Source organism: Ascidiella aspersa, chromosome 4, assembly GCF_963924565.1.
Source record: "Ascidiella aspersa chromosome 4, kaAscAspe10.2, whole genome shotgun sequence".
NCBI lineage: Eukaryota > Metazoa > Chordata > Ascidiacea > Phlebobranchia > Ascidiidae > Ascidiella > Ascidiella aspersa.
Genome location: NC_139450.1, coordinates 6,441,607 through 6,455,866, shown reverse-complemented (window position 1 = coordinate 6,455,866; position 14,260 = coordinate 6,441,607). Strand labels below are relative to the sequence as shown.

At 34.8% G+C, this 14,260-nt stretch overlaps 1 protein-coding gene across 1 annotated transcript; it reads right to left on the bottom strand.

Annotated features, from left to right (window-relative positions):
• Positions 1 to 86: 86 nt before the first annotated feature.
• LOC146146878 (centromere protein I-like) lies at positions 87 to 14,260 on the bottom strand. Its single transcript, XM_083387608.1, has 19 exons — positions 14,057 to 14,260; positions 11,730 to 11,806; positions 11,524 to 11,636; positions 10,706 to 10,868; positions 10,314 to 10,401; positions 9,829 to 9,994; positions 9,324 to 9,464; positions 8,729 to 8,876; positions 7,761 to 7,875; positions 7,309 to 7,391; positions 6,422 to 6,489; positions 5,962 to 6,077; positions 5,644 to 5,797; positions 4,414 to 4,538; positions 3,634 to 3,714; positions 2,908 to 3,069; positions 2,263 to 2,341; positions 1,071 to 1,201; positions 87 to 210 (listed from the first exon to the last, which is right to left on the bottom strand). The coding sequence occupies exons 1-18, from the start codon at positions 14,161 to 14,163 to the stop codon at positions 1,109 to 1,111; spliced, it is 2,079 nt and encodes a 692-aa protein (XP_083243734.1). The 5' UTR covers positions 14,164 to 14,260; the 3' UTR covers positions 87 to 210; positions 1,071 to 1,108.

Genomic DNA, 14,260 nt, shown 5'->3' with positions numbered 1-14,260 from the left:
CCTATCTTAAATTTTTATCCAGGGGCTTACAAAAACCTATATAAAACCACTAGCTTTGAGTGAAATATATATTTTTTTCTTATTTATTTTATTGAAATAGAAAAGTGTGACGATGCGCAGCGAAACCACAGAAGTTACTCGTTCTCGGCATGTACCAATTGTACCATGTTCAACCCCGGTCGGTGCTTGCCTCATTAAAGTAGAGTCATCCTGCAAAATCAAAAAATAAGATTGGCGATTGCCAGTTTTCAAAAGTTCAGAAAAAAACGAGGGGATTGCTAGACGCCCCCAATTATAAATCCTATAAGAGTGGGTTGCAATGTCACGAAAAAAAATTTCGGCCATGTATGAACTTTGTAGCCTATATCCTAAACAAAATATCACAGGAGCCGAGCCAACCACATTGATCTGCGTACAAAAGGGGTCTCAAGATTCGTCCTTGCCGTCATGTGGGTGTGTCTATAAGGCTGAGTTATTTTAATAACTTGATACCCCTAATCAAAGTGGCCTAACTTTAAAAATAATTTGTTTGTACAGGCACACAATATAATGAAATAAATTGACTTTAAAAAATGGTTTTTAAAGATCTAAATTTACACCAGGAGAGATGTGCTAAATATAATTCGAAATCAAAACAATATACATGCCATGGTAAACACGATAATAAACAGTTTTAAGTAAACTTAAGCTGCCGTTTAAATAAAGTCAAAAACTTATCACAGTATAATAGGCTTTTTCAAGATCTAAAACAGACATATGTGTAGATCTAAAACAGACATATGTGTGACATGTGTGCATCCTTTATTGAATGATATGGTACTGTAGTGTAGATCCCCTTCAATTTGAAGTTGCATGTGCTAACAGAATGTAGCAAGCATTGATTTATGGTTGTTTCTCGACTTGCTCCTCTCTGATCTTGGGTGGCTCAGTTGGTAAAGCGACGTATGTGTGTGTATCTTTCATTATTTCCCTGAACCATTAAAGTTTTCTCAAGGATCCCCAGGGTTCGCGGACCTAAGCCCCGTGTTAAGATTTCATGACACAAATATGAAGTACATTACTGTTATTACCTTGTTACGTTCATGCAGTGACTGAAAAACAGATGACGTCACGTCGCAGATCGGAGACGTTCAATGAGGTCTGTGACGTCACTTAAACCTTTAGTGGCAAGGTGTTTCATAAAACCTTCCTCCAGTACAAACTGTAACCGGTTAAAATATCGATTGTTATTTGCCAAGATAAGGTTAAAATTTCCCTCATAACATAACATGTCCTTTTATAACAAACAAAGACTACAAAACATGATAAATATGGTGCGAGCTTAAACACAAACCAATAGAAAATATACGGTGTAGAAGTTGACTAATCAACACTATTGATTATCTTACCACTTCTTTCAAACTATTGACTACCGATATGGCTTGTTTTTTTGAATGACGTGAAATATTACAGGGCCTTGTACCTGTTGACTATTATACCTACAGTCAAGCTTTTTTATTGTGTATTGTGTAAACCGCAGAAATCTACTGTAAATTTTAATTTTTTTTAAGGAGATCCATTTTTGTTTTCTCTATTAAAAACTGATTTCCCATGCATACAAGTTACCAGATAAAAACTTCAACAAACTAAAGAGGCCAGTTATCGTGAATAACGCCAAGCGCGTGTATAAGCACGGGTTGTAATTATATGTTCCAAGTTATAAATCATGGTTGATTTTGCACTCTCCCGCTCCCAATGCGACTTGTTTTTTTTAGAACAACGTAAACGCATCAAACAAGAACGTTAAGTCAAATCAGTGGTGATAGGCAGTCGGCGCCCGTCAATTTTGGCGAGCGAAGTATTTCCGGGCGGGTGCTGATTGGTAAATTTTAATTCAATATCAGATTTAACCGAACATTTCAGTTTTCTGTAATGTTTCTACCAGAGCTGTGGAGTCGGATTCGGGACTCGAGGAGTCGGTTTGTTTTGCTGGAGTCGGATTTTGGACCACGTAAAACTACCCGAGTCCCGAGTCCGACGTACCAAATTTTTAAACTGGTATGAAATTAAAAGGCGGAATAGCATATTGTGGAAAATTTTCCAACCGTGTATTGTGAGTGAATGAATTGTACGACACCCCTATAAGTGGATTGCTGATTATCCACGTTATTTTAGTTACGTTATTTGGCAAAATGGCTGTAGACTCTGTAGAGTCAGGGCCGGAATCGGGACTTGACGAAATCAACCGACTCCGCAGCCATAATTTCTACACATTGGCCCAACCTCTCCGCTTAATGCTTCCGATGCCGAACGACCGGACGCGAGAAGGTATTCAGATGCGTGGAAGACAAAGGCAGGGTGCCTGCAATAAAAATTACGAACAACAAAAGTTACAAACGAGAAAAGCACTTTACTTGTAAAACAAAAGCAAGATATATTTTCATGAAACGATCCACACGGCAACATATCAAATTTAAAATTCACATTATCCCCGGCATTTTTCTGCTTGGTTCACTTGAATGTTCAGTGAAGAAAACTGGGTCGATAAAACTTCGCTAATAAACTTTTACGATTAGTATTTGGGTGACTGGGTCGACGCAAAAAAAAAGCTGAGAAACACGGCTTTAAAGGTCCGTTTGTAAAGTTATCAGCTGTTTGAGGGTTAGGCGAGAACTAAATTTGAATCTCTTTGATATGCCAAGGTGTCATGTAACGCTATTAATTTGAAGTTTGGCCAATTTAACCTATATAAATGAAAGTTTATAATTTGAATATGCCCAGTTTCAGCTGCTAGGAGGAAGAAAAGAATGCTGAGCGAAAATTTGGGGTTCGACGAACGCTTGTAGAATAACATAGGGATTCAACAGGTTAGCAAAGGTTTAAGAACCACTGAATTAAGGGCCGTGACAAAATGAAGATCCTTTACACCTGTCGACTGAGAACATCCAGTTGGAAGGCAGCTGTGTCAAGTTGCTGATAAATTTGTCCACTTCCGCCGAGTCTAGGCCCTGGAAGAGAACCGAGTCCCCCTGACAGTGGGGGTGAAAGGACCGGCGCCGCCACAAGGTGTCATAACAGTCCAAAAGAAACCTGACAAAACACTTGGTTTGCGACACTTGAACAAATGGTTTAATTAACTTAGTTTTACTGCTCGGTATCATACTGGTCTGAGGCATAAACTGACCAAGTGACTATGGCAGTTAAACAAAATACGTCGCCATTTTGCATGCATTAACTGGTTATTTTTTTTATTTTTTTTTGTCATATGGCGTTGTTTTTGTTTTACTAATAAACATGCCAAACTTATCGGAATATTTCGTTATAATAATGTCCAATGCATTTAAACACAAATGTACAAAATTTAGAATATAATAATTAAAGCACAAAGTTAAGAGAATCCTAACAACGATTAAAATATATTATACCGGACCATCTTCTTCGCCATACGAGTCATAATTCGACAAACAGTTATTTTATTTTGGCTTCCTAACTGACCGTGTATTGTATTCTGTCATTCTCAATATTTTAACGGCAGCGAACCAAATTTTCAGGGAAAGTCGCAGGCAAATTCATACAATGTGGCCTAGCTAGGAGTTTTTTTATTAGCGCTACGGACAATTCTATCTTAAAGTGTACCAGAAAAAATTATCTCACTGGTTGATGTGATTGATTCCTTCCTGATGAGATACGTTGATGACGTTTGCTTTCTTCATTTCTTCGATCGAACTACGGTAACTGGAAATGGCAAGGTAAAAATATTCAAAAACAGATTTACAATATTTGAGCGGCTTACTGCATTTCACAGTTATAAATAAAGAGATGAGCATAAAAAATATATATACCCAAGTAACGATAAATTAGAAAATACATATTCTTCATTGCATGTTACATACGATACAACAATTCAAGATGGACTGCGAATTTTTTTAAATGTTTGGTCTTTTCGTTTTTATACAAAACATTTTACTTAGTGATACAGCCTATTGGAATTCAATTTTTTTACGAGCAGGTGGTATTTATATCAAGGGTGTCAAAGTGCCAGCTCGCCCTTGGACAAATTAGGTGCAGCCGACTTGAACTTTTAAAAACAAAAATGATTTTTGCTTGAAAAGTTAAAAAAAATCGCTTGAAAACATTAAAATTCAAGTGGGCGCCTATGTGTGCTAAATACTGCTACATACGAAAGCTGCTAAAACGACTCACTGGGAACATATCTTAAATCAAGATAGTGCAGATACAATTAATATAATTGATTATAACCTACACTTTATCAACAGTTAAATTGTTTCTTAGTTATGTTGGTGCGGTCCGATGACGTACTCAAATTACCTCATGCGTTTCTCGGTAAGACTTGAGTTTGACAGCAAAGTTTTATACAGAACTAACACCAATGCTAGAAGACTTTTGCTGGTCAATCACATAAATATCACTCACTTGAACAGTATTCGGGTGAAGGACGCCACGAGCTGGGAATTTAGTGAGAACATGGACTTGCGGAAGAGAGACTTGGGTGGTAAAACGACTATCGGACGCGCGTAGTCCAAGTAGATGCGACTGACCTGCAATGAAATACCACCATAATTGCTTGTAGGACATTTGGTATGATGCACCAAATCTAAACACTTTAAGTTGGGAAAGCAAACGTGGTACGATAGGCAAAATTGGGTTTGTCTATAAAAAAATTTGAAGTTTAACAGTAAGTCTATGGCAGTGTTGTAAACAAGTCAGTTTTTAAGTTCCAGTCAAGTCATTTGTGAAATAAGTGCAAGGCAGGTCTTTTAAAAAAAAGTCCCAGTCCAAGTCATTATAAGAGCAGGTCAACCAAGTCAGTAACTGATGTAAAAATAAAACAATTAAATTTGAAAAACTCCTTCGATTATGAGCTGTAACTTAACTAAAACAACACGTAGCAATATAATCGTTTTAAGTGCACAAAATGAGACAAATAGCTCAATTTTAATAATAAAAAGTCAAATGAAAACACTCAAGTAATTTGACTCAATGACTTAAGCACAAGTCAAGTCATTCCAACGCTAGTATATGGCAGTAAAGATATAGCTGTAAGAAGACTCTAAAACAGGGGTTCTTAAACTTTTTTTACCGCGGACCCCTAAATTTTTTTTTTTGCTTTGCATGGACCCCGGCAGACAAGAAATGCTCAAAAAGGACGTAAATTGACGTCACAAAACAAATAGACTTCATGACTCTGTTACTTCAGTCTGAAAAATGCGAAAGCTAAATGGAGAAACTATAAGTATACACTAGTTTTTTAACTAGGCCTTCATGGACCCCCTAAAACTAGTTCACGGACCCCCAGGGGGTCCATGGACCCCAGTTTAAGAACCCCTACTCTAAAACATATGTGACAAACAGGTGACAACAAAACACAAAACAATAGTTTTTTCCACAACCACGGCGCATTTTGGACACATAGATAAAGGCATGCCCGAAAGCAGGGATGTATTTAAAGTTATTTTTTACTTTATTATACCTTACGTTGCTAGATTTTGTTATCATAGAAACATATTTTAGTTAAACATGTCGAGATCCCTTATAAATATATAATATAGAAACAGCACAATTGAAACAGGTTTATTTCGTAAACTGAATGTGAAAAAACAACACAGGTGGGATAAATAAAAAAATAAAATTCTAAAGTCTGACTTGCGTGTAAAAGCGGAGAGAGTGGTAGTGAAGGGAGAGGTGATTTCCTTCGACCTGCAAGCCATCTTCACAAAGTCTGCCGACGAAGCGAACCAATCCGCTCACAGTCTCCACCACGTCGATCGGCTCTGCTTCAACAGACACGAACGAAAGCCTGCAAAGAAAGTGAACTTCAATTTAACGTCATGCTGACAGGCTTGAGATGACGACGTAATTGGTACTGGACTGAACTGGTTGCAAAAAATATCGGAGTAAAAACACCAAGATACGGAGTACAGGACAACGCTAAAGTTTTGCCGGCAAAACAAAAACTCGCACCTGATTTCACTTGTCGCTATTCCTTCATTCTGCATCGATAGCAGGCGCTCGTGCTTGTTTATTTCGAAGCTGAGGTAGTTGGAGAGAAGTTGGGATAGAATGGCAACAACCGAACACTGTCAAAATAAACACAAAAACTCTGCCTCGCGTTAGATATTCTTTACCTTTTTTTCTTTTTGACTAGTAATTACTGACAATTCAGTTGGGGTGGTCTATGCCCAGAAACGAAAAAGAACATTTTGCGAGGGACTTTGTTGATTTTTTCCGCCTTTTTTTAGTAAGTTCAGGAATGTTTAATACTTTGCTTTAAACCCGATACCGATACCCGATGTTTTAGACAAAAATTATCGCGATTCGATCAGATACTGTTACTTTGTTTTTTTTAAATAAAAAATAACTTAAACAGAATTAACCAAAAACAACCATTTTAGTTGCAGATAAACAATTGTCAAACACTTACTTTAAAGTACACGCTTGGTGAGAACGTATAGAGCTTGTAAAGTGGCGACAGCACAAAGTCATACAACACTGCCAAAAAAATAGGTATAAATTCTGGATCTAGGAGATTTCTGTATGGGGGATATATGGAAATAAAAAGTTGATTTGATACTCCATCAGGGCTGCGGAGTCGGAGTCGGACTCGGGACCCGAGTAAGACCGCGTAAAACTACACGAGCCCGACATGTGCATGCGCAGTATCAAATTTAACACTGTTAAGGCGGCAAAATAAGTTGTAAAAGTGTAATAGCAAATGGTGAAATATTTTTAAACCATGATACGGGTGGGTCGATTATAACACCGATGAGTGGATTGCAGAAAATCCACCTTAATTTAGTTGCGTAAATGGGTAAAATACAGGCTGTAGAGTCAGAGCTGGACTCGGGACTCGACAAAATCTTACATTTGGCCGGAGTCGGACTCGGGACTCGGGTGTATTTTTTTGGCCGGAGTCGGACTCGTTTTTTTTTTAACCGACTCCGCAGCCCTGCATTCCATTGCAAAAAGATTATTATTAAACGTTTTTCAACCCAAACCCCTAAATATGTTTGGATAGAGTCGGCACGAATTTTTAATAAATGGCGCCATAAAGCAAGTACACTTAACAAACCTGCTTTTTTATTAAATATAACGGAGGAGTCTAAATAGATGAAATTAGATTTTAATTATTTTAAATTTGATTTTTTTAAACTCGATAAATTACATTTTTTTTTCAAAACTCCTTTTAAATCATAAACTTATCTTTTTATCAGGCCCTCAAGGACCTCAAAACTAGTCCACAGACCCCAATTTAAAAATACCTGAATTCGACATAATTTTTTCATATTGTTAAACAAGATTTAGGCATACCTTGGTACGGGAGGAACCTCAGAGTTGTGATAAGTTTCATAACCTGCGTCCTGTAGTCACTTCCGTTCCACATACACAAATACCTGCACATAAAAAAAGGTTATACAAAGCTATACACCAGTGTTTCTCAATCTGTTGGTCGCAGTTTAATTTGGTTGGCTCGCTGACTGCAGCAGTTCAAACAGTTAGATTTATTACGATCCATCAAGAGAAAGATTTCGATAAAATTTTAACAAATTGATAATGAAATACAAAGACATGGCTCAAATTAGTTTAGTTTGAATTAATTTATGCTATTTGTCTTATGTTATGTTTATTTAAAAAAAAATCAGTTAAGATAATTAATTGAGTCGCCAAAGCTTTGCTGTTTTTTTATGCTTGGTATTTCAGTCGCTGTAGAGTCACATACCCATTTTTTATACTGCTTTGAAACTGTTGTAAAGAATACTCACTTAAACAAGAAAGATTCACACACGGGAAGACATTCTTGAAGAAGGCGAGTAAAGCCCAAGAGAGTTTCCAGAAGTTTTTTGCCACGGTCGGTTTCGCCAGTCACAACAAGAATTTCTAACAGAATAGAATAAAGAAAATTTGTAACAGAGCGCTATTTATATCCGCTATTACTTGTACCATTTACCTACCGAAAAAGCGTTCTAAATAAATGTCTACAATATTGTGTAAACAGTCCTAGTATTTTAATTCATTAAATTATTAGTACAAACATTCAGTTTGCAGTCTAACTGTAAATTTAACACTTTGGATATATAGGGATGCCAATTTATTTATTTTGGTTGTATTTTTTTAGTAACAAATTAGTTTGTATAATTTATACAAGTAAGGACAACTTTGTCCAAGTCAGAGTGCCACAAGTGGACGACAAATTTTTTTGGCCCGCATTTAATAGACAAGTCTTTTACATTTTTATTAGAAAATCAACTAATCTGATAACCTCTAGAATTGAAAGAAAGTTTGCTGCCAGGCATTGTATAAATTATAAAGGGGTTCTTCTGACAAACATGTATTCAGCGTCTACGTTTCCATTTGTCGACGTTATGATTACATAATCATGTTAACACCATTGGCGTTAGGCAAGACTTTTTGTGTAGCGGCCATTTTCGCCTTTTTTGTGCAGTAGTGGCCATTTTCGCCTCGTTTGCCACCTTGTGTTTCTGTCTTTTGATTCACTGTATATATACCCTTTTGTAAAGTTTATTGCCCTAAAGAAGATTACCTGTATAGGTAATCGAAACGTCGGCGCTGAATACAAATTTGTAAGAAGAACCCCTTTATAATTGTTAAACGAATATGATCAAGGGTTTTCTTCATACTTGCAGTCTACTGTGTGCAGTCCACGAACAGTTCGCCAAAATATTGTGACCTTAGATGATAAAAACACTACACATCCTTATTTATATGTCACCTTGTTGCAATGCTTTACTGAGCCAAAAAGACAGTCTAACTGCGACTGTTTGGTCAGAAGTTACAGCCACAATATGCTGGAGGTCAGTCGAGGTGAGTAGACTTGATGTTTGACAGTTTAAATCCAGGTTAATAAAGTTTTCCAGGATCTGAAAAGTGTATCACATAATGATAAGCAATGACTGGTATATATTATCCTATTTATCCTAACTTTAATTAGTTTGTTCTAATTTTTGTACATACGTTTTTAAATTAATTACACATATCTTTTTTGTTTGTATTGGTCAATCATGGCAGAAAATCTTATGACCAAAATTTTAGTTGGTTGAACTTAATTGTGAAAATGTCTTAAAGATTTCAATATATATTATGTTCAATTCAACAATACAGAAACTACAAAAAACATAAAATTGGTGATTAGAAAGAATCAAATAAATTAACAAAGGTGCTTTTGCTCATCAAACCAAACCAATATGGTTCAAAATGTCAGTCAATTATAAAATAAATCAGCTGCAAATTATTCCACAAAAGCTCAGAATGGGGTGATAAATGTAATGATAAGATTGCTTAAAAGTACATTCCTGCAAATCACCAACCTCTTCAAATGAGTTCAGGTGATGAATTGGCACCTTATCCTTTTTCGAGAGCATCTTGGGAAGAAAGCCTTTTGTTGGCGCCTCATGCACCATTGAAGGTTGTAAGGAGGGAAACAACGGCTCTTGCTTGGAGTTTGTGACCTAAATTTGTTCAGTTATTAACTAATTTTACAAAAACTCCTTTGTGCTTTATGTTTTTGTTGAAATTTATGCTTTTTTGTGGCTAAACGAAAGTATGGTAAAGTGGTGCACACCTAATCCAGAAATCTAATATGAATATATTTTAATTGGAACAAGAAATCAAAGCTTTAAAAGTCAGAAATATTGGATTCCAAAAAAGTTTTGTCTGTTATTTATTGGGAGAAACTTCCTAAAAATATAAACTATATATATATATGCAGTATACAATGTTGGGAAAAAAAATAAATAAAAAAAAAAAATTGCCATGACTTGAAAAAAATTTCTAATTTAAAAAAAGTATAAAACTACAATCGTTAGAAGTAACCTGTGGCAAAATGTTGTACGCTGCAGATTTTGCCAATTGCTCATTTGCCAGAGAAAGTCCAAAACGTTGCTGAACAGAAATAATTGCCTGCTCCATTGCTCTGTCGTTCTTTTTGAAAAACGTTTTGAAACCGCCTGACATGGACAACATTGCAGGCTGATAGAGTCTAGGTGTGCAAAACAACGCATACAGATTTTTTCGACTTGGTAGATTGTAATACAAAAAAGCATACCTAATCCCAAAATATAGGCTTAAATAAGTGTTTTTAATTGTAAATTTTGTTAAAGTAAGGTAATAATAATCCTGCAAAGCCATGAAACTTTCTGCTTTTTTACACAATTACAATTTTTAGTTAAGTATTATGGAGGCAGGATGTTTTTGATACAACTTAAAACTAACCACAACTTACAAAATAGAAGTGCTTTTTTACTATTATACACTTTTATTAAATATCTAACAGTAAATAAACACTATGCCTTACGTACTTGTAAACAGAAAACAATCCACACAGAAAAGGTTGAGGCCCAATCCTACTTTGGAGTGATGTGAGTCTTGTGATACGATAGTGCGTTACTGAAAAATTTTGCAAAACTCTTTATTTGTATTATGCTTAGTATGGAAATTGTTTTAACCTGCTTTAATCTATTTATTTAAAGACACACTGCATGCAAATCAGAACAATTACATAAATTATTTGTTGTAAGATATAGGTATAAAATCACACTAATTACTGTGGGTAAAAATATAAACCAGTTGCAGTTTTCCTTTTTGGCAACACTAAAATAGCCCATACAACACAAGTCGTTATTCTTGATGGAAATAACAGAATTCGATATAACCCAGTTAAATACATTTATTTCAAAAATGCGTTACTAACCATCACATTTTCGTGTTAGGAGAAACAACAAATGGCAAACCAATGGACAAAGCTGGTCATACTCGACAAAGTGAAATATAACGCCATACAAACAGTGTAGTCGCTTTTTATCGGCAATAAGCTCAAACACAAGTAATAACCATCGGAGAAAGTGGCTTTGCACCTGAAACGTAAATCATTATTGAATAAGATTCCAGTTTGAACGAACAATTGGTCAGTTATATCTAGAAACGCGATTGTATATGGAACAACAGATTTCAAAAGTAGGGTTTTAGGCAATACATAAGTCCAGTAGCAGGGTTGGTATTAAAGAAAAATTTACACTCGTAAGTAGGGCGGGTATTTACCAATCAGCACTCGCCCAGACGAAATACCACTAGCCAAAACTATATTGGCAAACTGTCTATTGTGTTTTGTCCTACCAATTTGTTTTTAAAACAATTTAATCATTGGCAATTTCTGTAATAACTGGTGTTCAGTCATTGGCATTTGTTCAGTCTTTAGTCCAGTAGGCTCAACCTTTTTTCCCTCGAAAAAAATTTAAGGGCACTCGCCTGATTGCACTTGTATTAGTAAGCAAGTGAGTGCAAAATCCCAACCCTGCCCAGTAGTAACTGAGAAAATGGTCATGTCGTCAACGTCAACAAGACCGTTCCTAAATATTATGGTTTATGAAGTAGCATCTTAATTTTCTTTAGTTATTTTCTGAGATTCAGTTTTAATATTTCAAAACTTAGATATTTTGTATACAAATTAAAAAAATATCTCACCTTACTTAAACACTATTCAAAAAGAAATGGAATTTTTTAACATTTTACCGATAGATGGAGATGTGAAGATCCTAACTTGGACACAATTAACAATGCAATATCCTCTGGAATGCTTTCCCTTGGGATCATACACTTGATCAGCTGATCGACTATTGTTCTATCTGATTATCAACATAAATAAAACAAAAATTATGTTGCATATTTAGCTTTGTAAATACTATTCGTTGTTTTATGTGTATGTATTCGTTACTTACTGAATTTCGAACTGCATGCAATCCGGCACACGCTTAACAACTGAGATGATGACAGACCAATCTTAGCAGTGTCAATTCTAAAAAAAATTTTGGTTTTAGAATCATAAACAAAATTTGGTTAGAATCATAAACATTACTAACAAAATAATAAGTATGTAACGTACATCTACACTTTTGATATTCTGGAAGTATTAAATAGTTATCCTGTGCCATAAACATACAGGCCATATAGACAACATGTGATCTACTCATATTTTTATATTTAATAATGATTTAAGTTGGCTACCAACTTGACATTTGCGATAAGGTGGATAAAGGTAAATTAACAACTAAACAGACTTGATGATCTTTAAATAATTAGGTTTTAGTGACGTTTATTGTTTTCGTTAATGAAGATTGTAACTTTGGCGGTTCATCATCTAAAAACATACAAAGTTTTTGCACAGTATTAGAAAAATCTTGACAATACTTTTAAAAACATCTTGGGTGTGCACAGAATGCAAATTAGGTCTGTTGCAAGGCAAAAGTCTTTGGCGCTGGTCTACAAATCCGGTTCAAACAATTATTTAATCAATCAACCATATATATTTGAGTTAGAGTTTGGGTTCGGGTGGGTCAAGTATTATTATTTATTAGTAAGGCGATTATTTTTTTACCTAAAAATGAGAAATTTTGACCTAAAAAATGAGATTTGACATATTTTGACTTGAAAATATTTTTTTTGACAAAATTTTGACCTATAAGAAATATATTGCTTTAAACAACACAACGTTGTTTGAATTACTGCATTAGTGTCTTTGCGTCGTCAACCACACGTTGTAAATGCATAGCTGTCATAAAAAAAGACAAACAGGTATCGAAAGGCCAAAGAAAAACAAGATGCTGGTTATTTAAAAAAAATGTTCTGTTACAGTTGGAATAAAACACAAAAATAATTGGAAAAAATTACCAAATACCTAGTTATCGAAATAGGAAATAATTGCGAATCAAAAGCAAAAAATACAGGAACACTGTTGTTCAATACATTTACCAAATCAAAGATAAACAACTACATAATGCAAAAACAGAGTTTAAGATGAACCTATTGCGATAAACTAGGCCATGGTGGTTCATTCTGCAAGCTCGCGTAACACCGTATTGCTCTAATAAAGATATATACAGTTAAAATTTCATCAAATATAACTCAAAACTAATTTTTTTAAAAGGATTTTTACTCAACGAAATTTTATAAAGCTGATTAGAGTTTTTCTTTAAATTTCTAAACGATTTATGAGCACTTTTATTCACTTTTGACTTGAAATGATTTTGACAAATTTTGACCGAATATAAACTTTGACAAAATTTTGACTTTTTTTGACAACTCAAAAAATAATCGCCCTATTTATTAGTAATGCTGGAGCAACCCGAACATGTGCCCTATCCCAAATAATGTGCGTTGTGGTATAGGCTTCTATGCCAGCATCAAAGCTTTTTTATTGAGGTTCTAAATTTGTCTTGTGTACCATTCTTGTTCATGCTGTTATGTTGTTCATGGTTGATAACTCTTTTTATCAGGGACTCTGTTCTGTTGCAGGCAATATTTACTTACAATTAAGTTGGTAAAAGTCTAGTCCTACCTAAGTTTAACAATGAATATATTAAAGATAGACCGATGTATCGGTTTACCGATTATATCGGCCGATATTTTGCTTCTACCGATATATCTGTATCGGTAAATGTAGGCCGATATTTTGGCCGCAATTTTAGTAAGAAAATATGATATGATTTTTCCTGTAAAACAAACAGCTTATCCATTTTTTTATTGGAAAAAATTTGGAATTAAGAATCACGCCACTTTAATATGCAAAATAATAGTTTAATAATTAATAAAGGTATATAAACTTAATCGTGAGTTGGATTTTATTTTCAATTAATTCAAATTTCTCAAGGATATAAAAAAATCGGGCGCTCTTTCACTATTGTACGTAAAAATTAACAAAAAAAAAAATTTTCTTCAAATGCCGCAAACCACAACACATATTACTTGGGTTGGGGTGCGGGTTAGCGTTTGGTTGAGGGTGGGTCAAGTTATTATTAATAATAAACATAATATTACTTGACCCACCCTCACCCAAACGCTAACCCGCACCCTAACCCAAACAATATGCGTTGTGGTATGCGGTATTATTATTTTTTTGTTTTTGCATAACTTTTCACGTACAATAGTGAAAGAGAGCCAAAAATCGGTATCGGGTATCGGTTAAAAAAAGTGATATCGGTCGATCTCTAGAATATATACTGTATGATGAATGATATCGAACAAATGAATATCAGATGAATGAACCGACCTTAATTGCTTTACAAATTCCACAAGTTTTTCTTTCGAAAGCAGACAATCATCGGTTTCAATAGACTCAATACATTTTTCAATGGATTTATTAATTTGTAAATCCATATCGACGAATACGGGTCAAAAAATTACTGGTACCTCCATTAACGATACTACAAACGTTTTTAACAAAGTTTGTTTTTAAATAGGAACTTTATTTACC

Excerpts from the sequence above, each read along its gene's own strand:
- LOC146146878 (XM_083387608.1), bottom strand. The coding sequence starts at position 14,163 with ATGGATTTACAAATTAATAAATCCATTGAAAAATGTATTGAGTCTATT. Across the intron at positions 7,876-8,728 it reads CAGTAAAGCATTGCAACAAG|AAATTCTTGTTGTGACTGGC; the intron begins GTGACATATAAA and ends CTATTCTGTTAG. Across the intron at positions 6,078-6,421 it reads CACCAAGCGTGTACTTTAAA|TGTTCGGTTGTTGCCATTCT; the intron begins GTAAGTGTTTGA and ends TTATTTTGACAG.